At 53.6% G+C, this 24,018-nt stretch overlaps 7 protein-coding genes across 7 annotated transcripts; 2 read left to right on the top strand and 5 right to left on the bottom strand.

Annotated features, from left to right (window-relative positions):
- Positions 1-572: 572 nt before the first annotated feature.
- Positions 573-2,344, bottom strand: Z519_09046 (uncharacterized protein; the record flags this gene model as incomplete). The annotated part of the gene is made up of 2 exons (XM_016766772.1): positions 573-2,116; positions 2,167-2,344. The coding sequence occupies 2 exons, from the start codon at positions 2,342-2,344 to the stop codon at positions 573-575; spliced, it is 1,722 nt and encodes a 573-aa protein (XP_016617070.1).
- Positions 2,345-3,016: 672 nt separating this feature from the next.
- On the bottom strand, positions 3,017-3,670 carry Z519_09047 (NAD(P)H:quinone oxidoreductase, type IV; the record flags this gene model as incomplete). Its single annotated transcript, XM_016766773.1, has 2 exons — positions 3,017-3,518; positions 3,591-3,670. 2 exons carry the CDS (start codon positions 3,668-3,670, stop codon positions 3,017-3,019), a joined length of 582 nt encoding a protein of 193 aa, XP_016617071.1.
- A 1,578-nt stretch (positions 3,671-5,248) lies between these two features.
- On the bottom strand, positions 5,249-8,071 carry Z519_09048 (uncharacterized protein; the record flags this gene model as incomplete). The annotated part of the gene is made up of 1 exon (XM_016766774.1): positions 5,249-8,071. One exon carries the CDS (start codon positions 8,069-8,071, stop codon positions 5,249-5,251), a length of 2,823 nt encoding a protein of 940 aa, XP_016617072.1.
- A 2,435-nt stretch (positions 8,072-10,506) lies between these two features.
- Positions 10,507-15,902, top strand: Z519_09049 (uncharacterized protein; the record flags this gene model as incomplete). Its single annotated transcript, XM_016766775.1, has 2 exons — positions 10,507-11,254; positions 11,311-15,902. The coding sequence occupies 2 exons, from the start codon at positions 10,507-10,509 to the stop codon at positions 15,900-15,902; spliced, it is 5,340 nt and encodes a 1,779-aa protein (XP_016617073.1).
- A 778-nt stretch (positions 15,903-16,680) lies between these two features.
- On the bottom strand, positions 16,681-18,220 carry Z519_09050 (uncharacterized protein; the record flags this gene model as incomplete). The annotated part of the gene is made up of 2 exons (XM_016766776.1): positions 16,681-18,028; positions 18,078-18,220. The coding sequence occupies 2 exons, from the start codon at positions 18,218-18,220 to the stop codon at positions 16,681-16,683; spliced, it is 1,491 nt and encodes a 496-aa protein (XP_016617074.1).
- A 600-nt stretch (positions 18,221-18,820) lies between these two features.
- Z519_09051 (uncharacterized protein) lies at positions 18,821-19,971 on the top strand (the record flags this gene model as incomplete). The annotated part of the gene is made up of 3 exons (XM_016766777.1): positions 18,821-19,199; positions 19,255-19,369; positions 19,422-19,971. The coding sequence occupies 3 exons, from the start codon at positions 18,821-18,823 to the stop codon at positions 19,969-19,971; spliced, it is 1,044 nt and encodes a 347-aa protein (XP_016617075.1).
- Positions 19,972-21,412: 1,441 nt separating this feature from the next.
- On the bottom strand, positions 21,413-22,887 carry Z519_09052 (uncharacterized protein; the record flags this gene model as incomplete). Its single annotated transcript, XM_016766778.1, has 2 exons — positions 21,413-22,736; positions 22,817-22,887. The coding sequence occupies 2 exons, from the start codon at positions 22,885-22,887 to the stop codon at positions 21,413-21,415; spliced, it is 1,395 nt and encodes a 464-aa protein (XP_016617076.1).
- Between the last annotated feature and the right edge of the window lie 1,131 nt (positions 22,888-24,018).

Consider the following 24,018-nt stretch of genomic DNA (forward strand, 5'->3'; position numbering starts at 1 on the left):
GCATACGTATGCTGATGCTTTAGAGCCCTCGACTAGAGATGGGCTTGCGCAAAGAATGTGAATGTCTGACAATGACTTTCTAGCCAGCTTCGCGGCCTATAGGAAACGCCATCAGCCCAAGTCTCAATGCTTTCCTACCAACCTTTTGCTGCGCTGGAGATATATATTACATAGAGACGGCACGCTTCCATAGGAACCCGCTGAACGCAAAAAGCATGCATGAGCATTTCGCCAGAGGGAAATACCCTCTACGAAAGTCTGGTTTGAAAGCGAGGACTGCGAGATGAGTAAAGAATAGCCGCAGGCGCCCGTTGATAGGACGTTCAATGCGACTTGAACAGGAGACAGTTGACGTAGACCACATTTTGACCTGTGCTGTGTCGCAAGGGCATCATCTCTCGACCTCAGTCAGCCATCAATGTTTGCTTTAGGTTGAAAAAGGCATCATCGGGAATTTCGCAACATCTTTTCCTGGTTGTCGGTCGCCTTTTCTTCGGATTCGTCTGTATGATGGAGTTACACCGTTAGACGTTACCATTTTCACTTTGTGAGATGGATATTTAAATTTATATTCATCCCCCGATCCTTGGTACGCCTCCCTCCAAAGTCCTCAGCATGATTCTGGAATGCTTCACAATCTTCAGACACAGCAGTCCGTCGTCGCCACCACCGCTAGCCCGATACTCGTCCTCGCACTTCTTGATGTCCTCTAGTGTCATCCCTGGGGCATACCCTTGCGGCAATCCATGCCCGTGAGCATGGGCGTCACCATACACATGATTATGATCCAACCTAGGCGGGAACTCCTGAGAGTTGCCAAAGGGTTCAACGTCATGCCATTGCTTCTGACGCCGCTCGATAGCGGACACAAGTGATTCAAGCGTGTATATCGTGGAAGTGTCGCTGTCTTCGGAAGAGATATGTGTGGGTACGACTTGTGCTTTTCTGGAACGAGTGGTGGAGAAAGAAGCGTTGGGCGGGTCGGGGATCGCTTGGTCGCCAAAAACGTACGCTCGAATTAGATGATATCCAAATGTGCGCCACTCGAGATCTTCACGGATATCCAGGGGTTCTGCAACAGTGGCCGGTGGTTCTGAATCCGAGCTGCCAAATCCCATTTTCAATTCCTTTGCGCTGGCCCTTTTGACACGGTGCCAATGATCTGCAAGCACAGTAATCAACATGGTGCTCAGAAACACGTTTTGAGAACCCGACTGCAGCGCGCGAGGGCAGATGGGACAATAAATAACTGAGCGACCAGTACGATGTGCGGCGAGGAGGGTATCGATCATACCCGACGACACGGGAAATGCTGACAGCGTTGACAGAGTCGACAGGGTGAGATAGAGGTTGGGTAGGCAGGGGCAAGCTGGAATGGTGGGAAGTTGTGTTAGCGTGCTCGGATGTGCGTTGAGGGCGGAAAGATGGTTGGAATATGGCCCAGATTCTACGGCAGCGGAAATAGAAGAGTGGGAGTTCGTGTTGTGAGCAGCGTATATTTCCTTGTCGTGCTCATGGCTGTCTTGCACCAGCATCGGAAGCATGGTCATGTCACTAAAGTCAGGCCACAGCGAGACGTCGGTTGGATAGGAGACCTTGGACACAACGTCACTTCCGACTGAGGGCGTACGAGGCCCATTGTATGGGGAAGTGCTGTTGGAGTTCTGAGAAGTCAACTTGCCGCCGCCGCTGCCGCTGCCAGTATTTGAGGAACCTGCTCTTTCCGCAGCTGTCCGGGCATCGTGGCTGGATCTTTTGATAGACTGGGTGATGGGACCAACACAAATATTCTCAAAATTTGTCCGCTCAACGGCCTTTTCAGAGAGATCCGGGTCGATCGCTGATTCCACAACGGCGGGCGGCTGGGGAGGGGGAGGGGGAGGATGGTGATGAGGATGATGCTGAAGATGAGAAGGAACTGGCGTCGATTGCAATGCACCATTGAACAGAGACAGGGGCGCAGAGGGGATTTCGGTGGCTTGGGCGAAGTCATCGGTCTTTTGTCTCTTGCGCGGTCTTCCCATCTGCTTCTGGGCCGAGTAATGGCAGGTCAGGTTCTGCTTGACGCATCGTTCGCAGCCGGTGGGCTCGCCGGAGCACTTCAACTTGCGCTTTCCTGAGGCATTGTGAGTCTAGGGAGGCCCATGGCACATTCAGAAGACGGACTGCACTCATCGCAGGCAGAATGCCTCCTAACCGAAGGATCTGCATCAAAGGCGGCGCTATAGGCGGGATCTTCTGACTCGGGCAGTTCGGGCACTGAATCGGTGGCTGCAAAGGTCCTTGCGATGGGATACTGGCCATAGGCTTTGAACTGTGCAGTAGCCATCAGCGTATTCGACATTGCTTCGACAGGTTGAATTGAGTCGATTGACGATCTACGGCGAGACCATGGGCGTGAAGCCTGGTGTAAAGTTAGGTCGCGGATATGCACTCCCTGGCGCAGGCTGCTCTGGTCGTGGGGAGGCCTGTCTTGTCGCCGCTTCGTCAAGACTGGGGCACACCAGTAGCTATGTACCCAGCGAGCCAGTGCCGATATTCACCAGTCATAGGGGCCGGACTATTGAGGACCTTAGCGTCGGACGACTTTCCTTCTGCACGGTTCATGAGTAGTGGTGGGGTTGTGTAGGGCTGTTGCTTGAAGAATACGCAGCTCGACAGGTGAGCTCCAAGCCGTCTTCAATTCATTTGAACCGCGATGTATTAGCAGAATGGTATCTTGTACTATATTTTTGCTTCTCCTTGAATTGTACTACGCATACACACACACCCCCCCAGCATCTCCAATCCCCATCGGCTTGCCCACACAAGATAACCGCCATCACAAAATCACACACTTCTTGGGCAGTCCACACGGCCCACTCTCCTCTTCCTTCTTGTCATCTGTCTGTAATGGTTGTGTTGGTGGTTTCTTAGATTCCGCGCCCGCCGTTGCCCCTTCGGTCTTTGCAGTCTGGTCAGCTGGCTTGATCCCGTTTTCTGCGGCAGGCTTCGCGTCACTGGCACTGCCATCTAGTCACGCAAAATTGACCTTGCTGAGTTGCTCATAGAATGACTTGCCCTGGATCGTAGCGAGCTCCAGTTCGGGAGCTGAAGGCTGTCTGGAGCCGTCACCGGCAGCGAATGTTCCTGCGCCCCATGGGCTACCGCCACGAGCGGCGCTGAGATCGGCCATGATGGGGAACGCTTTAGCATATCCCAGAGGAACATAGACCATGCCCTGGTGAATCCAGGACGAGAGAGCCGTGATGGCTGTGGTCTCTTGCCCACCACCCAAGGTGGCTGTGCTGATGAACAAGCCAAAGTATTTTCCAAACAGCGCTCCGGTCTGCCAATGTCCGCCGAGTCTATCGATGAAGGTCTTCCATTGCGCAGAGTATGTGCCATAACGGGTGGCGATGCCAAAGAGGAAAGCGTCGTACTTCAGCAAGATCTCGGGGGTGGCGACGGGGATATCCTTGTTCATGCCCGGCGCGTGCATTTTGGTCAGGACTTCTTGGGGGAGGGTCTCTTCGATTCTAGTCGAGTATTGAGTCAGTCTTGGTTACCCTGTCTCGCTGTGGGACGGTGGTGTTTTCCAGAAAACATACTGGTAGATATCAGCAGTGCCACCGGCCTCTTCGATACCCTTCTTCTCGGCTTGGGCAAGTTGGGCAACATGGCCGTACATGGAGTACTGTACGTCGAGAATGGTCCGTTAGCAGCCATGAAAGAGATAGGCGAATACAAAGAAAGGGAGACCGTGGATTGGGGGGGAGGAAGAGCAGCGTACATAGATGATGGCGATTCTGGGAGCCATTGTGAACGACCTGCGTGCAATAGTTGAGTTGAGTTGAGGCAGAGACGGGTACGGGACGAAGGACAAGCTGGTGTGGGATGGAAGAGAACGGATGAAGCAAAGAAGAGAGGGAGGAGTACTCGAGGCTTTTGTATCTGCAACGCTGTTCGGGTTGGGGTCACTGAGTCCCAATAATCTTACGATGAAGCTTCACTACTACAGAACCCACCTCGGTGCCACCCATGCACCTTGTTTACGAGCACCTACCGTTTCATCCACTTGTCTGAAATACACGAGGGGATGTGCCAGGTGCGACAATACACTGGAAGGTATCGAAGCGCAACGGCAAGTCATGGAGCTGGGGGCGCCAGGAACCCCGCACCGGTTTAGTTAGCGGCTAGTGCCCGTAGGCGGTCACTAGTGGGGTTAGTGAGGCCTAGAATGACGCCAGAGCACCTATGGCGGCCATGCTCATACGAGGGATTCTCCGTACCTGGCACCAGCCAGGCACCTCCGTCGTTACTCGTAAGCACCTCTAGGCACTGGGTTTGCGTTTAATATTACTTACCTATGTACCGAGTACCAAGTACAGCAGCGTTACTTGACCGCAGTTCGCTTTGCAGGAACACATTACTAACTACTGTACCCAGGTCCTCGTCACACCAACTACTAGCTCCCGCCCACCGAGTCGATTGCCGCCATGCTTTCCACTTCCTGACCGATCGAGGGATCGAGCTTTCAGCCTCGGAAACAGGGCGAGAGGGCGATTATCTCCAAAAGGCCCAGCTTATCAAAAGCTGACAGAGGATTGCCAAAGCACCGCCAATCAACACTAGCCTACTGCTTTCGCTGTGCGGAATCGACCCAGCGAGCCCAGCCGCCCATCGCTGGATTCTTTGTAATCCACTCACGTCCACTCAACGCCACGAGCCATACCGAGCTTCCCGAGCTCTTCTTTCACTGCTTTCTCTCAAGAGTATCCAAACTTCCATTCCTCAAATTAATCAAAACGTCGTCGGCCATTTGTCAGCCTGCGCTGGCGACGTAACATGCAGACCTCCCTCACAGACAAGTCGAGCCGCCTTTCACCGGGAAGCTCGAAGCCTTCAATGGGAAATCCACTTCATCGGCAGCTTCGGCAAAGACCACAACGCCGACTGATGATCAGATCAACCTGCCAGGTGCTGCCCTCGCCCGCATTGCTAGCTTCATAGAGCCCGTTCATTACCTGGCTGATGCGACTGGAGCGCATCTCCTACTGGTGCCGACAGTGTCCAAACTGGAAAGGACTTATTTCCCCTTGGGTTGCCTGTGTGCAATGGGTCTGTCCAGGGCAACGGCACCGCTAACGCAAGGCACCAGGAAACACACTCGAACCACCACAGCTCGTTCCACATTAATAGCGGGGGATTAATCGACTGTGCCAACTACTTCTTGGAGAGGGAGCAAAGCCCCGATACATCCAGGTCGTCATTCCTCCTCCCACTGGTCTATTTGCTGTTTCTCCCATAGTCTGTTCGCACTGCTGACTATGATCTCTGCCTTTGATAACAGCGTGGCCTCGAACTTGGCGGCTGCCTCGCCCTGCAGTTTCATTCTTCTTGCGTGGGCCTGCATCATGATCGGGACCAAAGCTTGCGGATCGGCTTCACTCAGAGCTCGAACACTCTTGAATCCATGCTCCCACAACATGCGGGCCAGACGACTCTTGACGAATGCTATCTGAGCCATCTCCAGGAGATCGGCCCGGGCGCCTGCCCGAAGACGATCCAGCATATGATCCAGCACAGCTGCCAGCATGCCCCACTCCATTCTCTCGCAGAATTTGATCATGCCCGCTGCAAAGCCGTGACATGTTTGGGCCAGTGTCTGCACTTGTCCGCGCGGAACAGAATATCTCAGACTGACCTCGTGAATCGGCATCTCATTGCAAAGGTCCCGCAGCTGGAAGGCCCAATATGCCCTCCGATAAACTCGGGCCAGACGCATCTCTTCCGCCGTATTCTCCTTCAGTTGCGCGCCGCTGTTGACGAGTCTGTTAACAAAAGCTGGATCGACGCCAACGAGTCGGATCGCTCGCATACCACTGTCGTCGAGGTCTTCCAATTGGTTTCGGAAAGTCAACCAGGAAATTTCAGCGAGGCCGGTGGACTGAACCGGAGTGAAAAGATAAAAGATGTGCATGTCACCATCCATTACAAATGATTCGAGTGCCCGCCGCAATTCCGAGTACACAAACACTCCATCCTCAGGGCCGAGTCCAGACGCCACGACCGCAATCCCCAGTTTGGTCGGCTCGAGGCATCCACGGTATTCCCCTTCTTGGATCAACCCATCCTCGAGCAGTTCTATCTTCGCACTTTCAACCATTGCCATGACCTGCGAACGATCAAGAGTATGCCACAGCAGCGACGAGTGGACGTATTCATCTAACGACGATTCGCTGGATGCCATTCGGGTACTAATGACCTCGAGAAGAGCTCTCTTGAGTCCTCGCTTCTCAGGTGTCAGGCAGCTTTCGACCGGAGGCATTTCCGCTTCGAGCAATTCTGCCACAGCCTCAAGATCTGCCTTTTGACAACAAAGGTAGGTCTCCCCGACTTCGTCTTTGCCCTTGCGGCCAGCGCGTCCTCGCATCTGCCGAAGCATGGCAGGACCGACCAAATCTCGGCCCATCCGAGCACCGTTTAATATTACCCTTCTTGCAGGAAGATTGATGCCGGCAGCAAGACTGCACGTCGCCACCATCACTCGCAAAATCCCTGCGTCGTATGCTTCGCACACTAGTTCTCGCTCTTCAGTTGTCAATCCTGCATGATGGAATCCGACTCCACAAGGTATGATCTTGGAGAATGAGGGCTCAAATCCACCTGGGAGTGCACACAGCAATGCCAGGAGATCTTGTCGCTTCTCCAACGCGTCATGGCCAAGGTGGTCAGTAGGTAGACCGTCGCTAATCAACAGCGCTGTTCTCTCAACACTCATTCGACTGCCACAGAATACCAGCGCGCCATGTCCAGCAAGGGCTGTCTCCACGGCCAATGCTACAACCGCATTAGGCGTCGGCTTTTGGAGATCTTGGTAGCTTGATTGAGCGATAATACGCTGGGGCGGGGGTCGTTGTGTTGGAAGTGCATCGCCTGCAGCCAACTGACTGGCTGTGCGGAAGAACTCTTTTGCATTTGCTGCTGGATAGATGGCATTCTCATACACGAGATGTTCTTCGATGGGGACCGGACGGTATTTTGCGATGTAAAATTTCGCCTTGAGCCATTGTGCCAGTAATTGCGGATTCGGAAGAGTCCCGCTCATGCCCACGATCTGAACCTTTTTCTCGCCGGATGCAAGCGACATCAACTTCGTAGCAAGGAGTTCCATGAGATATCCCCGGTTTTCATCGTTGATCATGTGCAGTTCATCAAGCACCACCACCCCAATGTCGCCAGATTTGCCTTCTTCAATGGCATTGTTGACCAAAGAATTCGCCTTCTCGATTGTACAGATGGCGATGTCACAATTTGACCAGTTGACATTTGATCTACTCCCACCAAAGAATCCGCCGATTCGAACAGACGGGCTCGGGCGGGGCCACGTCGGCATTGGCAGGCCATCAGGGATATCGGAGATCGCTTTGGGTACTTTATCCACCAAGGCACGTAGCCACTTGAGCTTTTCCTGGACGAGAGAGACGTAGGGAAGAACCAGGATTGCTTTCGTTGTTGGATCTTCAATGACTCGTTTGAGAAGAAGGACATCTGCTACCAGCGACTTGCCGCCACCTGTAGGAGCAGTGTAGACTAGATTTTGCTCCCCGGTCAGTAACCCCCTGCCCAATAGACATGATGACTGCCATGGGTATATGGCGCGCACACCCAGTGATTCGAAGTTGTCCACCAGTTGGGACGGCAGACCATACCGAGGATGTCGAAGACTGAGGAGAGAGGTTTGCGAAGGCCCTGGTGTAGATGACGTGGTCGGAGGCACAGGAACGGGAGTAACGTTCACAGCCGCCTTACCACCATCGCTGCTGTCTGTCCAAATGATATGGCTGGCTCGAAGACGGGGCAGGCGGCCATCGCGTCGGTAGAAGGCGGCGTCAATGGTTTGTGGCCCTTGGGCTGATGGTTGACCGTGGATTGGAGGACCCGGCTGAAGCCTATGAGCTTCGTCAATGGTACGTTTAGCCCCTGTGAGAGGTTTCGTATTGTAATTTTGATGGCGAGCCAGGTCAATTGAGGTGACTTGACCATGAGGCAAGGCCAATTGATGCCATGATGCGCCATTGGATTTCATAATCAGACCGCGTCTCTCAAGGAGATGGGAGGCGCGTTCAGCCTGTGCATTCATTCAACAGGACTAGGTGGATTGAGTGGGGTCTCATAAGTAGCTGACCCTAGCACATCAATAGCCAACAGCTTGGGACGATATGACCGGGAATGAAAACAGAAATACTCGGTAGATCTGGATCGTGCCAACCAAGGCAAGCCGATGCGTGACTGCAAGATAAACAGGAATTAGGCTATTCCTAGAAAGGAATAGCTCAAACCCTAACGATCTCGGGTCACTTGCCAAGCCGAAAGCCACTTACCGCGGGAGCCCGGTGCCCCAGACACCACCGCCTCCACCACACACGAGAAAGTCTCTGACAGCCGATCCTGCCCATTGCGCCCACAACAAAGCGCTATCGGAAAATGGAGGTTGCGGGTCCCATGCGGCTGCCATTTGACCATGTTAGGGCATAGACAAGTGCGAGAGGAGCTCTGCGTCGAGCATACGGGAGGAGGATGACCACGGCCCAGTTCAAAGACGAAATGGGTGGGCGGTCACTAGAGCAACAGTGCGGCGGGTATTGGGCACATTGAAGCCGCCAGAGTTGACACGGACAGGATGATGAGGTGTTCAGTCGAAGGAGCAGAGAGACAGGCCGGCAAAGCGATCACTACTTATGTTCAGTGTGAGGTGAGTGGTGAGTGGAGGATCGGGGATGCCCCGACTGAACCTGAGAGAAAGCGCCTGGGGTGGCTAGAGCATAATCTTGGGGGAAGAAGGATAGTAAAGGCAGTTGCAAAATGGCAAGTGGACAGCGGGCAGTTCACTAGCAACATTTATTGGGCATCCAAGGATGTGTTTGGATTTACGTGGCCATGCGAAGGGAGGATTGCAGAATAGAGATGTGGTCAAAATTAAAGAAGGGCGAGAAGGGCAATCCTAAGTCAGGTGACGCCAAGCGGTCCTCGGGCACTAAGCTGCCGGGCTGGGTTTGTCGCCACCCGCCGACCTCACTTCTTCGTCACTGCCTCATTTCTTCGAGGACGGGCATCGACGACCAACAAGGATCGGGGCAGAGGGAGAAAAGAAACTGTAGAGGTGGAAGACTGCTTATACAGCGACAGAAATAGCGCAAGTCCGATATATATCGATGGCGGTATACCGCGGCGGCGGTGGTGGCAGCAGCAGCAGGCATGAGTAATGTCGTCAGCGAAGGTAAAGGCTGAGGTGCACTGCACTACAGTACACTGCACTCCAGGAATTCAGTCTCCGTCTTCGACTTGGGTGGTGGTTCATTTTTAGCGTGCGTTTCCCTTCCCTTTGGGTCTCTTTGGTGCCTTCGCTTTGCCTGCCTTGCAGCTGATCGATCCACATGCATGTTCTATGTCACTCACTCACTCACTCATCCACTTTTTCCCAAGCCGTCTCGTGTCCCCTTCATGCTGCTGCTCTCCACACTACACACTTTGACCTAACTCCCACCCTCGCTTTCCTCCCTCTTGTCCTTGTTGTACCGAGTGGTGAGTATTTGTGCCCAAGTCCCTCTAATTCTCCCTCCTCCCTTCGCCATCCCCCTCCCCGTGCTCGCATCAGAAAAAGAAAGCCCTCGTATTGGGCCCATGAGTCTTGCCGCAGGTTGGCTCTGACTCTCTTAGCTCATCTGCTGCCGTCAACCTTCACAGGGAACATTAACCTCGCAATATCTCGGCATTGATCCGGCGTCCACTCATTGCCAGTCTCCCTCTCCGCCTCCCTTGTCCCTCGTTCTCATACACTATCTTTCCCGACTAAACCTTGCAAGTCGACTAGGCCGCATTTTTCCTTGCCTCTGCACTCCTCTGCTCTCCTCTGCCGAATCTCTGTCCTTCCCATCGACCTCGTTCTCATCCATCTTCTTCACCTCAGCCTCTTTCTTTCTTTCTTCCTCTTCTATCCTTCGCACTCTCCTCCCTCGATTCCTCTTTGGCGGGAATTGCTCTTCCTTGCGCTCTCCCACCCGTTCTCATCCTTCGCTCTTCACCTGTCTGGTTTTTTTTTTGCCGCGTCGACTTCCACCAACGGACCAGGCGCTAAGACTTGAAGGAGACCCGCACAACTCAACATCCTGGCGCGTGCCTTGTTCGAGATAGAGTCCATATTATCACCCACTCCGCCGCCCACGGCACTTTCCTCTTTCCTCCCTTCTCGGTCGCGACTTCCCTCTCGAGCCTCGACTATTCCCACTCGCGGTTCCCATTTTCCGCCTCTGGCAGACGCATCACTACCATTGCTATAAAGTCCACTCTGCAACAACCATACATCATATTATTTGGTGCCGGGACGTCCCTCAGCTAATTCGCTGTCTGGGAGCTGTCGTTGCAGCCCTATCCAGGCCACTTCCATTCACCCCCCCGGTCGCCATGCGATAAAGTAGGGCTTGACGCACCTGGTTTTCACCGCTCGCTTCCTCTCAACTCGTCATGTCTACAGTTGATAGTCCTCCGCTCGCGACTGCACCGCCAGACCCCCATTCCAATGAGCAGGCGGATGCACCTGCACACGCCCAGAGTGATGCACCGCCAAGTGCACTTGGGAAGGGTAGTCGAAGAGTAGATGTGTCGCCTGGGCCCGAGACTGCGCCTGCGCCCACGCCCACGCCTGCCGGTCCCCTCGACACGCCCCAGTCGCAGCCCATGACTGCCACCGCGTCCACATCCTCGTTGCAGCCACCTCTCGAGAATGGAGACAATTCTACCTCCAGCCCCTATGGCACCCGCTCAAGAAATCGAACAGGTGGCACTCGCCCAAACTACGCCGAGGACAGGGAGTTGGATCTCGAAATAGAGGCTTTGTCCAAACCCAGTCGCTCGAGTAAGCGATCTTCTGCCACAGCGGCGGGCGAGCAGCAGCCTTCGCAAATGGGCTTTGCAGCCGTCAATAACGCTCAGCACGACAAGACCTCCGAAAGCGCTTCTGCGGCTAATGCAGCCACGCCCACCCCAGCAGCCGCGCCTCCTGCACCTTCGAAGAAGAGAAAACATCCCGGGAGCAATCACACCGTAGCTGCAAACTCAACCATCGGCAGCAGTTCGCGCGCGAGACCGGTCGCTTCAGTTCCTTTCAAGGGCTACGTGGAGACAAACATGATGAGTTTTAAACGCTGTGGACACACGTTGAATGAAAAAAACCAGTTGGTGGCCGATGATGGCACCCCAGTCCAGGCGAACGGTACTGCTGCATCCTCAGGTGGAATATTTTTGGCTTCTGTGCTAATTCATGTCCAGACCACGTCTACCTCATCTGCGAGCCTCCGGGAGAACCCTACTACCTTGCCCGTATCATGGAGTTCCTGCACGCGAAGAACGACCCTGAAGGTCCCATCGACGCCATCCGGGTCAATTGGTACTACCGCCCGAAAGACATCTTGCGCCGAGTTCAAGATACCCGGGTCGTGTTTGCTTCAATGCATTCCGACACGTGTCCACTCACCTCGGTGCGAGGGAAATGCAATATCCGCCATCTCTCGGAAATATCTAATATGGATGAATACCGTGGCCAGCAAGATTCATTCTGGTTTGACAAATTGTATGACCGATATATGCACCGGTACTACGAGGTCATTCCGACCAGCAGGGTCGTCAACGTGCCTCAGCATGTCAAGGCCGTCCTGGATCAGCGCTGGAAATTCGTCCTGGTGGAGATTGGCCGCGGTCGTGAGCTGACCAGCGAGAGCAAAAAGTGTACAAAGTGTGAACAGTTTGCCAGTAATCACGACTCGGTCGATTGCGCAGTTTGCAAGCGGACATATCACATGCAGTGCGTCCGACCCCCGCTACTGAAAAAGCCGGCTCGAGGGTTCGCTTGGGCATGTGCTCATTGTAGTCGGGCGCAGGAAATAAAAATGGATGCTCGAAATACGCCCGCAGGCTCAGACATTGGGCATGGGGACGACGACGATCCGATGGATGAGGACGAAGACGACAATCAACCCAAGAGCCGGGACACCCGTGAAAGCAGCATCGCACCCGAGCCTCATCCAGTGCCCACCAAGGAACAGATTGCCCAGGCCAATCTGTGGCCGTGGCGGTACCTGGGGGTTCACTCACGCGTTGAAGATGCGCTAGACTACGACGACCGTATATACCCCCGAGCAAGTTCCAGGTTGGGTCCTCGCCATCAGGCGAACGTCAATGTGTGGCACGGCCGCCCTGTTGAATTGGTCAAGCCGGCCGAGATCAAGCGAAAATACTTGAAAAATGCCCATCACATCAAAGGTAGTAAAGGCTCCAAAGATACTGGCACGGATACCGACAAAGATCAGAAGCTAAAACGCCCCAAATGGGTAATTGACGAACCAGTTGGCTACGTCCCTCGAGGGCAGGATGAGCCGATCGAAATCAAGGGCAAAAAAGAACATACTGCTCAACTGCTATTCAAGATGCCGGAACCAGGACAACTCTCGGGGAGAGGCGGTGATGACGCGGGGGGACCGCTCGATCCGGAGCGCTTGGTTGACGAATACATGACGAGGGTCAAACCAATTGCTGCCAAATATAATTTGCTCGACTCTTCTGTGGACTTTCTCACCAAGGCAATCGAAAAGCTGCATGAGCACGACTACAATGTCGAGAAAGCATTGAAGGCTATGACGGAACTCAGCCTGAAGAGTGACTTGAAACAGCCAGAGCTCACCCGTGACGAAATTAAGCGTTTCGAGGAAGGTGTAGCCAAATATGGAAGTGAGCTACATGCTGTAACTCGCCATGTTGGGAGTGTCAAGGAATCCCGGATTGTTCGATTCTACTATATGTGGAAGAAGACGGACAGGGGTCGACAGATCTGGGGCAATTTCGAGGGCCGACGTTCGAAGAAGGAATCTAAACGAGCGGACAAGGAGGGCAACAACGCGCCCAAACTCCTGGACGACGTCGCCGACGACCAGGATGACTCTGCCTTTGACGATGAAAAGGCTGCGCAGAAGAAACGAGGATTTGTTTGCAAATTCTGTGGGACACACCATTCTAGACAATGGCGACGTGCGCCGGGGACGCCACCCGGCACACTAGTACCCAAAGATCCATCTGCAAAAAACAGCAAAGACAAGAGCGGCTGGCTCACTCTGGCACTTTGCGGTCGATGTGCCTATCTCTGGCGCAAATACGCCGTCCAGTACGAGGATATTGAAGAAATCTCAAAGAAAATTGCATCCTCGGGAAGCAGGGCGGCAAAACGGAAAGTCGATGAAGAACTCCTACGTCTCATTCTTGAAGCGCACCAGATGTCAGGGGATCCCATCCCTCCGCGGGCTGTCGATGAGGTCAATAAGGCCGGCCTGGAAGTGCCCCAAAACATCATTCAACCCGAAGAACCTCCTAAGAAGAAGGGCAAACTCGACAAAGATACCACACAGTCAACTCCAGATGTTGTCTCAGAAAAGAAGAAGGCCGCGCCCGAGAAACCGCCGGAACCTGCTCCGATCGAGCCGGATCCCCCTAGGGTCAAGGTCCACCCCTGTGCCGTGTGCCGGGTGATCGAAGCTCCTGGCCTGGAATTGCTAAAGTGCCGCGACTGCAGGCTTCATGTACATGGCGCATGCTATGGTGTGGGGAAGAAGACAAACACCAAACCATGGTTCTGTGATATGTGCAGAAACGACCACAACCTCCAAGTCTCCACGACCTATGAATGCGTTCTGTGTCCTGTCAAGCTTACGCCTCAAGATCTGATGGAGCCTCTAAAACCAAGCCATAAGAAGAGAACCGATCGAGAACGCGAAAAGGAACGCATCGAAAAGGAGATTATAGAAGAAGCTGGTCGCAGATGGCGTATGGAACAAGAAGCGGCCGGTCGTCCTGTCAACCCTCGTGAAGCTCTCAAAAGGACGGCCTGGAACAACTGGATCCACATTACTTGTGCTCTTTGGACCAAAGAGATCAAGTTTGGCAACTCGGAATTGCTTGATGATGCCGAAGGTGTGGGTTTCATCCCCCCGGAGCGCTTTGAGCCGGTCTGCGTGATATGCAAAATGACGGGACTGCCTACGGTCAAATGTCACTTTGCGACGTGCAACAACAATTTCCACGTTGGCTGTGCACATCAAAACCAATACACTTTTGGCTTCGATGTGGCGCCGGTCAAGAGCAGTAGGCGCGACACAACCAATGTCATGAAACTCGGCACAGAAACTGGCATTGTCACCGCAGCGATCTGGTGCCCGTCGCATGTGCCTGCAACTTGGGTACACAAGATGCTCGAAATGACGGACACAGGGCTCACGGCCATGCAATTGTTCGCTCGCAATTACAAGCAGGTAGACAACTCTGTTACGGGTACCGTCCGGCGAGCTGCGCAGTTTGCCACCAATTTTGTAAGCTCTGCACCAGCAGTTCAACCACCTCAACGACGTGGAAGTACCGTCAACGGTGGGCCAAACGGCGCCGTCACTCACAGCGAGAGAAACGGCGGAACAAGTCTTCGGGGATCTCCCGCAGCAGCCACCGCAGCAGCAGAATCATCATTGGACTCAGACACGGCCACGACCGAAGCAAACGAAAGCTCCAAGAGACGAAGCGGTGGTCAGAAAAAGTGCTGTACTTGTCTTGTGGATGTTAGTCCCAGATGGTGGCCTCTTCAGCAAGAACGATCTCCAGCTCCGAACGGAACAGTGATGGAATCAGCTGCAGACCTGGTTCAAGTTAATGGTTCACGGGATACTGTTATGACCAATGGCTCCGTCGACGCCGAACCAGCCGACGGCACGGGTCTTGCAACAATCGCTGGCGGCAAAGACCGATGCATCATGTATCAGTGCCACAAATGTCATGTTCTAAAGCGAACACCCCCATCATCGCCATCACAAGTGAAGCCTCGTGAGAAACCTGTATCGTTGGACCAGCCCCAAGAGCCATATAACCACCCACCACCTTTCCCTCCTCCACCGCCCAATGTCTATGCAATGAACCGACCGCCAATTGAAGGGCCACCGCATTCACATCCTCATGCGCTTCCAGCTCCCGCGTCTCATTATTCCCCTTGGCAGGGTGGCCCCCCTCCTCAATGGTCTTCTCCTGGAACCCGAGCAGCGCGTCACACTTCTCCCCCAGCTCCGCCACTTTACGGACAGCCTCTGTACCGCCCGCCTCCTCCACTTCCGCAACCACTACCACCCCCGCCCCCCCCGGAGTACAGTCAATCACCCTACGGCCGTCCGGGGCATCCTTCGCCATATGCGAGCGTGCCGCCTCCGCCACCCGGTCCTGGTCTGGTGCCTCAACATTCCCCCCCTCCTCCAGCTGCTTATGGACATCATCCTCCCCCTGCTCCTCCTCCTCCTCCTCATCATCCTCATCATCCTCATCATGCTATTCCATCGTCTGCCGCTCCACCGCAAGTCACGCGCCCCCCATCGCCCCCCCGATACGGTCCTGACCGCCCTCCAGTCCCATCGCCTCATCTTGGACTAGGGCCATCAAGTCTCTTGTCGCGGGGATATCCTGAACCACCCCGTCAAGGAAGCCTCGATTCTCCTGTGAATGGTTATGCGGCGCCGCATCCTACTCCTTCGAGAATGTATCCTCAAGGCCCTCCACCACTTCCACCACCTCCCCCGGCTCCGGCAGCCATGAGGCAATCTCCATCAGCACAGTCCTTGGCGCAAATAGCTCAAGTGGCCGGCGAGCAGGGCGTGGGAAGACCGCATTCCAGGCAAGCGAGTGTTGAGATGACCGGCACTCCGCGATTTGGGCCCAGACCAGTCACAGGGAGTCCTCAGCAGAGGCCACTTACCCCCTCTGCGGGGCCGGCCTTCAACAGAGACGATAGGAAAGATGGGTTAGGGGCGAGTGCTAGCCCGAGTGTGAAGAATCTGCTTTCTTAAGAAGATGAAGATGCTCATGAAAAACGTGTGAAGAATAAAAAGGATGGCTGGAGGAGCGTTTCTATACATTCCGAGGAGGTCGGTTGATAAGTTTGTGTGATGTCTCTGTTGAGATCTCTGACCATCAATACCGTGGTCAGCAAGGAAAGCCGATTCCGTTCCAGAAATGGGTTTTCAATTTCGTGTTGTACGATATACCCCTGGGGAAGGCATGCTAGTATTAGAGCTATATATAGAACAGCTCTCTGTGGGGGATTTTGATACTGCAGCAAGCCAACACGTTTACACGTTCGAGCCACAAGCTGTATGGTCAATGTCGGCTCGCTGTCTCTCATGTACTGTTAGTCCTAAAAGTGTTATTACGAAGACGAGAAGAAAATACACAAGAATGACCTTTATCGATGAGCGAAGAGAAGAGAGAGGAGGGAGGAGGCATCTCAGATAAGAGAAGAGGGAAAAGGAGGTCAGAAAACAGAGAGAAGATAGAAAACGATATGAGAAGTAAGAAAGATGTTGGCTCTCGACTATTTGTTTCGCTTGTTTTCGCCATGTCCTATCACTATGTCCTCTTTCCCGCTGGACGAGTGCAATGCGGTGTTTTTGCAAATGCAACTGCGCCTCCGACACCGAAGCCAGCTCAATGCCTCATCTATGCCACGAAGATGCATTCGCAACATCGACAGTGTCACTGGCACCATCCATTGTGAGGTCGCGGCAATACTGATAATGCCGATAGCCGGAAGGACAACAAGATGTACGACCAAGACCACGGAGGGGATTATTCCTCGTCTTCGTCGTCGTCAATAACTCTCCGCTTCTTGCGGGCCGCAGGACTTCCTACGGGTCTTCGGCTTTCCCCAGCCTCGCCGTCCTCTTCGCCCTGGGTGTCTTCGCCTTCATCCCGCAGAGCACGCTTGGGCGTTCTTTCCCGGTCTCGGTCTCTAGCTCCCCCACGAGTGCGGTTTTCAATCACGGTCTGACGTCCTTCGATCTCTAAGTCATCAACATCCTCATCTTCTTCAGCTTCAACTTCCTCCTCTCCTTCGTCTTCGTAAATCTCGGGTTCTTCATCACTCGCGGCCAGGAAATCATCTTCACGATCATATTCGTCTTCCCTGCCTCTCCGGCGGAATGTTTCCTCATCTTCATCGTCCGAGTAGATATCCCCACGCCGATTCGTCCTGCGTCGCTTGGCTGTCGCCTTCTTTCCCCTTGCTGTCGGCATCCCGTCATCATCCTCCAACCCGGCAATGGAGAGACCCGCACCGCCGATAGAACGGCCGAGCCCAGATTTCCCCAAGACGCGGTCCCTGCGCATAAACTGCCGATCTTGAGCGGCCTCTCTGCGACGGTCCGCCCGAGCACGCTCCTTTTCGAACATTTCGGCAGCCTTCTTGGCGAGTTCTGGGTCTTCTTTGACGGACTTAAAGGTGGTCGGCGATTCGTGCATTTGAGTGGTGGCGGCGATAGACTGTCGCAGTTTCAGTTCGGCCTCGTCCGCTTGGTCGCCCGTTGGTTGGATCTTCATGGACGCGTCGAAAGGCGCAACGATTTGAAGGTCGATCCCTGCGGCAGCGTGAGGCGCGGCGAGGAAATGGTTTGTTTCCTTTGTCGGGTCGTAGTCTTGGTGTTGCGAACCAGAGAGCTTCTTAGGCCAACCTTGTCGCATGGCGGTAGTGGAGATACGGTAATGGTCCTGAGGTTTAGAGGCGATCTGTAGAGTAAAGCTGCCGTCCGACCAGCGAACTATGCGCGAGTTGGATTGTATAAGTTCAGGATTCTTCGGATCGCGGCGCCAGAAGAGGGAGGTGTTGGCTGTCGAGAACGGGGAGAATTTGACAGTAGAGTCTGCTGCAGGATCGCGGCCGTCGTGGGGTCTGGTGGGCACTTCATAGCTTGAGTAGTCAAAATTTTTGTGCTTGATACCCAGGAAGTTTGGAATGTTCAGGAGGTATAGTTCGTCGCCTTCGGGCGGTTTGACTCGTGCAATATCCACGTCAAGAAGTTTGAGTTGTTTCTGCTCTTCATAGAGGGCCTCCTCGTCTTCCACAGTGGCGGCTAAACGATCGTTTCGGCCTTCATCATCGCCAGAATCGAGCTCGGAGTCGTCTAGTTTTCTGCGGAGGCTACAGCAGGTCAGTGACAGATCGGAGAGTCCATACACAGGGCTCTTACTCATTCCGCTCTTCTACCTCTTCATCCTCGTCTCCGAACAGATCTCCGTCGTTATCAGACGCGATGTCGCCATTCAGATCTTGTGGAACTTCATCATCCTCGAGAATGCTGCTGTGGGGAGCAGACTCAACCTCAGCAGACATCCTGGCTGCTAGTTGAGGGATGTAGGATTTCGAGCGCAACGAACACAGAAGGCCGCGCTGAGAGGAGCTGCGGAAGGCCTAGGTAGGATGCGGGGACATCTCATAAAGAGAGACCGAAGATATTAAGACGATATGTAGTTTGCCATCTGAGATATTCACGTTGAATGTGAGAAAACGAAACTAGCAGTGTGAATGGGCCGCTGGCGACCGGTCCGCAGTTCGAGACTGCGACGTTTGAGGCTGCGAGTCGAGATTACCAAAACGGCTAGCGTCATACTCACGTGCCCCTCTCTCGGCTGAGTTGCGATATAAGGAGTTATTTGTTTCAATGAGAGACTCGTTCTCCTCACCGTCGATTGAGTGAAACTGGTTACCTCCTTTTCACCACTTTCACCACGTCGACGACAAGAAATTGTGTTGTGAACAATCGAGTGCCTTGCCCGACCCTGTGCGGGTCAACCTCACCGTCATGGCGACCTTCTTTCAGAGCGTGTAAGTTTGCCCCGCCGTCCTCAACTCACCTCGATTTTCACACTTCTCCCACTTTCACCGCCGACACGCACTGTCTTCATCTGATACTCGCTACTCTACACACTCGAAATGGGCAAATTCAAATGGAAGATCTCTTTGAGAGGCCTCAAGCGACCCATCAGTCCAACAAAACATGCCACGGTTGCTGACCCTTCTCGTAGTCGTCAAGGTTTCACTCGAGCCAACACCAAATCCAACCAAAACCTCAAGGCGCAGTACAACAACGGGCAATCTCAATCTCCAATCTCACAACAAGCCCCTCCCCTTCCCTCTCTCACGAACTCCCCCTCCATCTCATCGACCTTCAGCGAGCAGAGTGGCTATGTGGAACAAGAACCCAAGAAATTCCTCAACGAGAAATACGCGAAGTGCTCTGTCAAGGGAAACTTCCTCACTCTTGCTGCACAACCAAAGAACGTCGAACTTGGCGAATGGCTAGCCCATCAATGTGAGTTGAGATGCGACTTCTACAGTTTTGGTGAAGTGAAGCTCATCCCCTACAGTGGTCGAGATGAACCGACTTCTCACAGGTATGATCCAAGTCATTCAGGAGGTTGACACCAACACTGGTCTCCCTCTTTGCAATGAGCAGCAATGTCCTACAATGTCTGCTGGGCGGTATGTTCAATCTCTCCCTACGCAGTGAACGTTTACTGATTGACCCTTCTAGCCTCACTTACACCTGGCTCGAAAATGGTCGACCGGCCAAGATTCCCGCCCCCCAATACATCGTCCGAGTTCAGCGCTGGATCGTTGGAAAAATTCATGATGAGAAGACCTTCCCTACTGCACCTCCGCCGACCGTTGACCAAACCTCGTACATGTCGGGTGACACCGGCGCCGCTACACCCTCAACAGCCACGCCAATTGCCGCACCCCCAACCAACCTCAATCAACCTTTGAGTACCCTCGCAGGCATTCAGGACGAATGGATCGGCAAATCATCGGGCTTCCCTCAGCACTTCCATTCCGACGTCAAGGCCATCATCAAGCAAATGTTCCGCTGCTACGCGCACTTATATCATTGTCACTTCACCGACCCCTTCTGGCATATTGGCCGCCATGCAGAGTTGAACAGCTGCTTCGTCCACTTCTGCACTGTCGCTATGTACTACGACTTGATCAGCAGGAAGGACATGGAGCCATTGCAGGGGCTCATTGACATCTTTGTGGCGCAGGGCGTCATTCCAAAGGAGGCTGTCCAACAGCATGTTTCTTAGGAGTTTGCGTGGGAATGAGAGGGTACCTGGGTAGCTATGATATGGCGATATGACATTGTCTATGGCGTGTTATGAATGAATAGTGATACATTTAGCGAGCTGGCGTCCGGCGATGGCAATTGAACATGGCAATAACATTGCCAATGGAGAGTGCATATGAGCTTTGAATTAATGGCATTTTATTGCCCAGGCCAAGCCCTTCGACTTCACGTGATAAGTCCTTTTGCGGATCCTCTCCTATGCTTCATACCTTTGCCATGCATAGCTGACTTGATATCAGCAGGCGCTGTGACGGCACATGACAGATTAGTATGAGAATTAAATGGGGAGGTGTTTGACCGGCCAGTGGCCAGTGATATGCATTCGGCGACCCGACCTGACGCACAGCGATGACAACGAACAGCGCAAAACGGCAATAGGTGCGGTTACCTAGGCCTTCTTCGGGAGCTCCTTGCATACGTTGCATGTATCATTTGCTCCGTTATCCACCCTTATCAACCTGCTTTTCGCTACTTAACTGACGGCGACAGACACGGTGCTAGAGACGACCAGTGCTACAGCTTTTTTTTTTTGGCGAGAGACTAAGAGCCGCGCCAGATCTTCCAAAGGAATCTTCGAACTTTTCAAGTCCTTGAGGGTAGACAAAACCAACAGAACCGGCAAATTCCTCCAAGGGAGGAAGCTGAGAGTCGAACCTCACCCAGACTTTCCATGCGTCAGCTGTCGTACCTTGCCTCTATTCACATTTCACTAGACTCCGCAGGAACCTCCATTTCAGGTTGCTCCAGATGAGCGTAGATGTCCTCCACATACGCAGACACCAGAGTTCCCGTATCGTTAAATATATCCGCAAGGAAGAAACTCTCCTTTGGCCAAGTTCTGACAAGATGCCGTTGACAAAAGGTCAGCACAATCCCCAAGTGATCTCCATTTTCTACAACATCGGGAAAGATTGATTTGCAAGTGTTAGTCGAAACTCCGGCGATCGAAACTTGGTGCTTGGATTTGTGAAAGGAGTGAAAACGGTCCCAACCTGCTCCATTCTCGTCCGCCTCGGCCCTGCAACCACCAGAGCGAGATTCTCAGGCAGAAGCCTTCACAAGGGTGACAATATGTTCCACTACACTGACTGAAACCAAAGCCCTCGTATAAAGGGCACATGATCGGTACGCAGACATGGCCTAATATAAACAATTATGAAGATGTTCAGTTTGTGAAGCCAGACATTTTCCTTTCCGATAGTGGCGGCGAGACTCGGCCTCAGCTTGGTGTATGGTCCGCACCTGGGGTTGATCAATACCTGGCGAGAAAACAGGAAAGATATGTAATGAAGGAGGGGTGAAGGAAACTGAGGCCAACGACATATTATCATTCTGCCGGGCATTACCTTGTCCCTCGAGAAGATTTTATACCATCTCTCTGTGTGAAACCAAGTCGTCAGCTACTGCCGCTCGATATACTTCCCGAAACAATCTTCGCTGCTCAACTTGTCCACTTCGTTCTTCATGACGCTCACTATCACCTCTGCCGCTCCATCTGGTAGCTTGGGCATGACACAATTGAACCCCGGCTCACCTGGGTATCTGTAAGTAGCTGGGACTCCACCGAATACCGTCCCCCAGTCCTGGTCATACAGCGGTGAGCTCGTCCAATCCGTCCCCATGGCCACTCCAGTCGACGAGTAACTGCCCAGAAACGCCCAGTCCACCCACCTCTTGTTCGTCTCAGCCATGATGCTTCGCACGAGAGTGGGATTGACGGCCGTGATAGCACGGCGGACCGCCCCGGCAGCTTCCTGCAGGCCGGAGCGTGGGTCGAGGAGCTTGCCCAGGTCGAGTGAGACGGAGAGTTGGTAGACGGCATTGCCGATGTACGATTGCGGGAGGTCGAGGTGACGGCGGGCGTCCGAGGGCATGAAAAGGTTGGTCTTGGTGGACCCGGGGAGGGCCCTTGCAGCGGCAGAGCGTTCTCTGCGTACGAGGATGAGACTTCGCCATATGAGGGCGCAGATTGCATCGTGTGTGGAAATCGGTGGTGCGGCAGGCTGTGTTGCATCTGCTTTCAGCTGTGCCACACCAGTCGCGGGGATATAGAAGCTGACTGGTACCTCTGCCGATGTTGCCTCGAACGGGTGGCTAGGGGGCTGCGTTGGCGCATTCGTCATATATCCGGGATGGTCTTCTATCTTGAACGGGATCTCACTGGACACGTTCCGCATGAAGCTGCGGTCCAGGCCCAATTGTGTTGAGGCGGCAGCCAGGGCCAGTACATTGTCCGTAGTCCGCTCCTGCGCGATCTTCGTTGCTTCACTCAGCATTCGCATCAGCTCATTGTTCCCACTCCCATCTGCCACGCAATGTGACATGGCCCACGTAAGGATAGTACCACCTTCAATTGTGCTGAACTGGATCTTGCATGCAGCAAAGGGGCGGTCATTGCCAATATCCTGAGGAACAGGCACAAGCACATCATAGGGAAGTCGGGCAACCGGGAACCCAGAGGATTCAAGCTCTCCGAAAGAAGGCAATGTAGCCCGCAGGTCCTTTATTACCAGCTCAATTCCATGGCCAGGGAGAATTGTGCGCCAGTCCGGATTGACATTAGTGGTATCGATCTCTGCAGACGGTAGCGGCGCGACGACACCACCCAAGATGGCACAACGCAAGCCAAGGGCTTGTAAACCCACCCTCAAGGCAGCCAGTTGAGCATCTCGCTGAGCGAGGGAAGCACAGCGAAAGATGAGAAGGCGGCGGCTGTAGTGAACCCTGATCTGTCGTTAGCATGAAACAAATGACCCAGGGAGAGTCGGAGTTCTCGAAGGTCCTGCAATACGGGAGAGACGCACGGGTGGAGCGCATCGAGAGCGGCGAGGTCGATGTGGAAATGCGGGGTTGGGATCAGGAAACTGGTCGTCATGGCGATGAACGACCAGATGAGCACCTACATATGTAGTAGTTGATGGCAGTGGGCAAGCTATCAGTCGGTTGCTACTTTTACGTTGTTCAGCGACGTGGGCGAGGCTGGCCTAAACCTGGATGAGCTCATGTGCCACGAGGCTGTGGCTACCTTTTCTCCCCTTGTCGGGGGAGGTTGTCGCCCGATACCATGTGGTTGAGCTGGCACATTGATATCCGGATCGGCATCGGTATGTTGCAGTCACGGCTGTTGAACATGGAACGCCTGTTTGCTTGCGGGAACAAGTAAATTGGGTGTCGGGTCTGAGTATGTGCTATTGGTGCTCCCCTGGGAAATTCTTGACAAACTCAAAGAGATCCGACTGTTCAATCATGGTAATCTTCCCGGCGAGCGTCTTCGCAGCAATGACAAACATCGACAAGTGGTGGATACCACTGTCTATTACATATTGGTTCTGAAGAGCAGAACGGAAGCAAGGAAACGAATGCCCTTGCTGGGTTGTAGCATCAAAAACAGATGCATAGGTAAGGCAACCACTCCCTGATTTCGATCTCGCCTATTGGGCCAAGGGAGAACCCCCCCGGGTCCTTGCGACTTTCCTGCTGCCACTCGCGATGTTGGCTTGCGAAGCCCACAATTCCACGCCACCTGGGAATGAGCAGCCTACGCCCCCTCTGAAGGGGCTCCACAGAATCACCAGCATGACGCCAGGGGCCGAAACTCCCTAGAATTGAAGCGAGTTGCTATCGGCTCGTTTAGAAGTCTTGATTCTTGACGCAAGGTGCTCTTGCTCCAGTGGTTTGCACCCCAGCCTCTGTATGTCAGTCTGTATATGCTCTACTGAGTAGGTACTCGATACATCCTCAGTCGCTTAGGCCTCCCAGCTCGCGATTTGCGTCACATTTCTCAGCCCTATGGAATTTATAAGGCGAGCCACTCGTCGACGCGATTCTCATAATAGTGGAAGCCGATTCTTGGTGTTAACAATATAGAATCGATGATATCTCTCAGTTGAGAAGTGCTAACAATGGCGCCCAGATGCAAAGATCGACGCTTGAACATCGAGGAACAGCAAACCATCGAGCACAATCACCCAGTGCAAGACCCGGAAATTGTGCTCTTGTCACCATA

Source organism: Cladophialophora bantiana (genome assembly GCF_000835475.1).
Source record: "Cladophialophora bantiana CBS 173.52 unplaced genomic scaffold supercont1.14, whole genome shotgun sequence".
Classification (NCBI taxonomy): domain Eukaryota; kingdom Fungi; phylum Ascomycota; class Eurotiomycetes; order Chaetothyriales; family Herpotrichiellaceae; genus Cladophialophora; species Cladophialophora bantiana.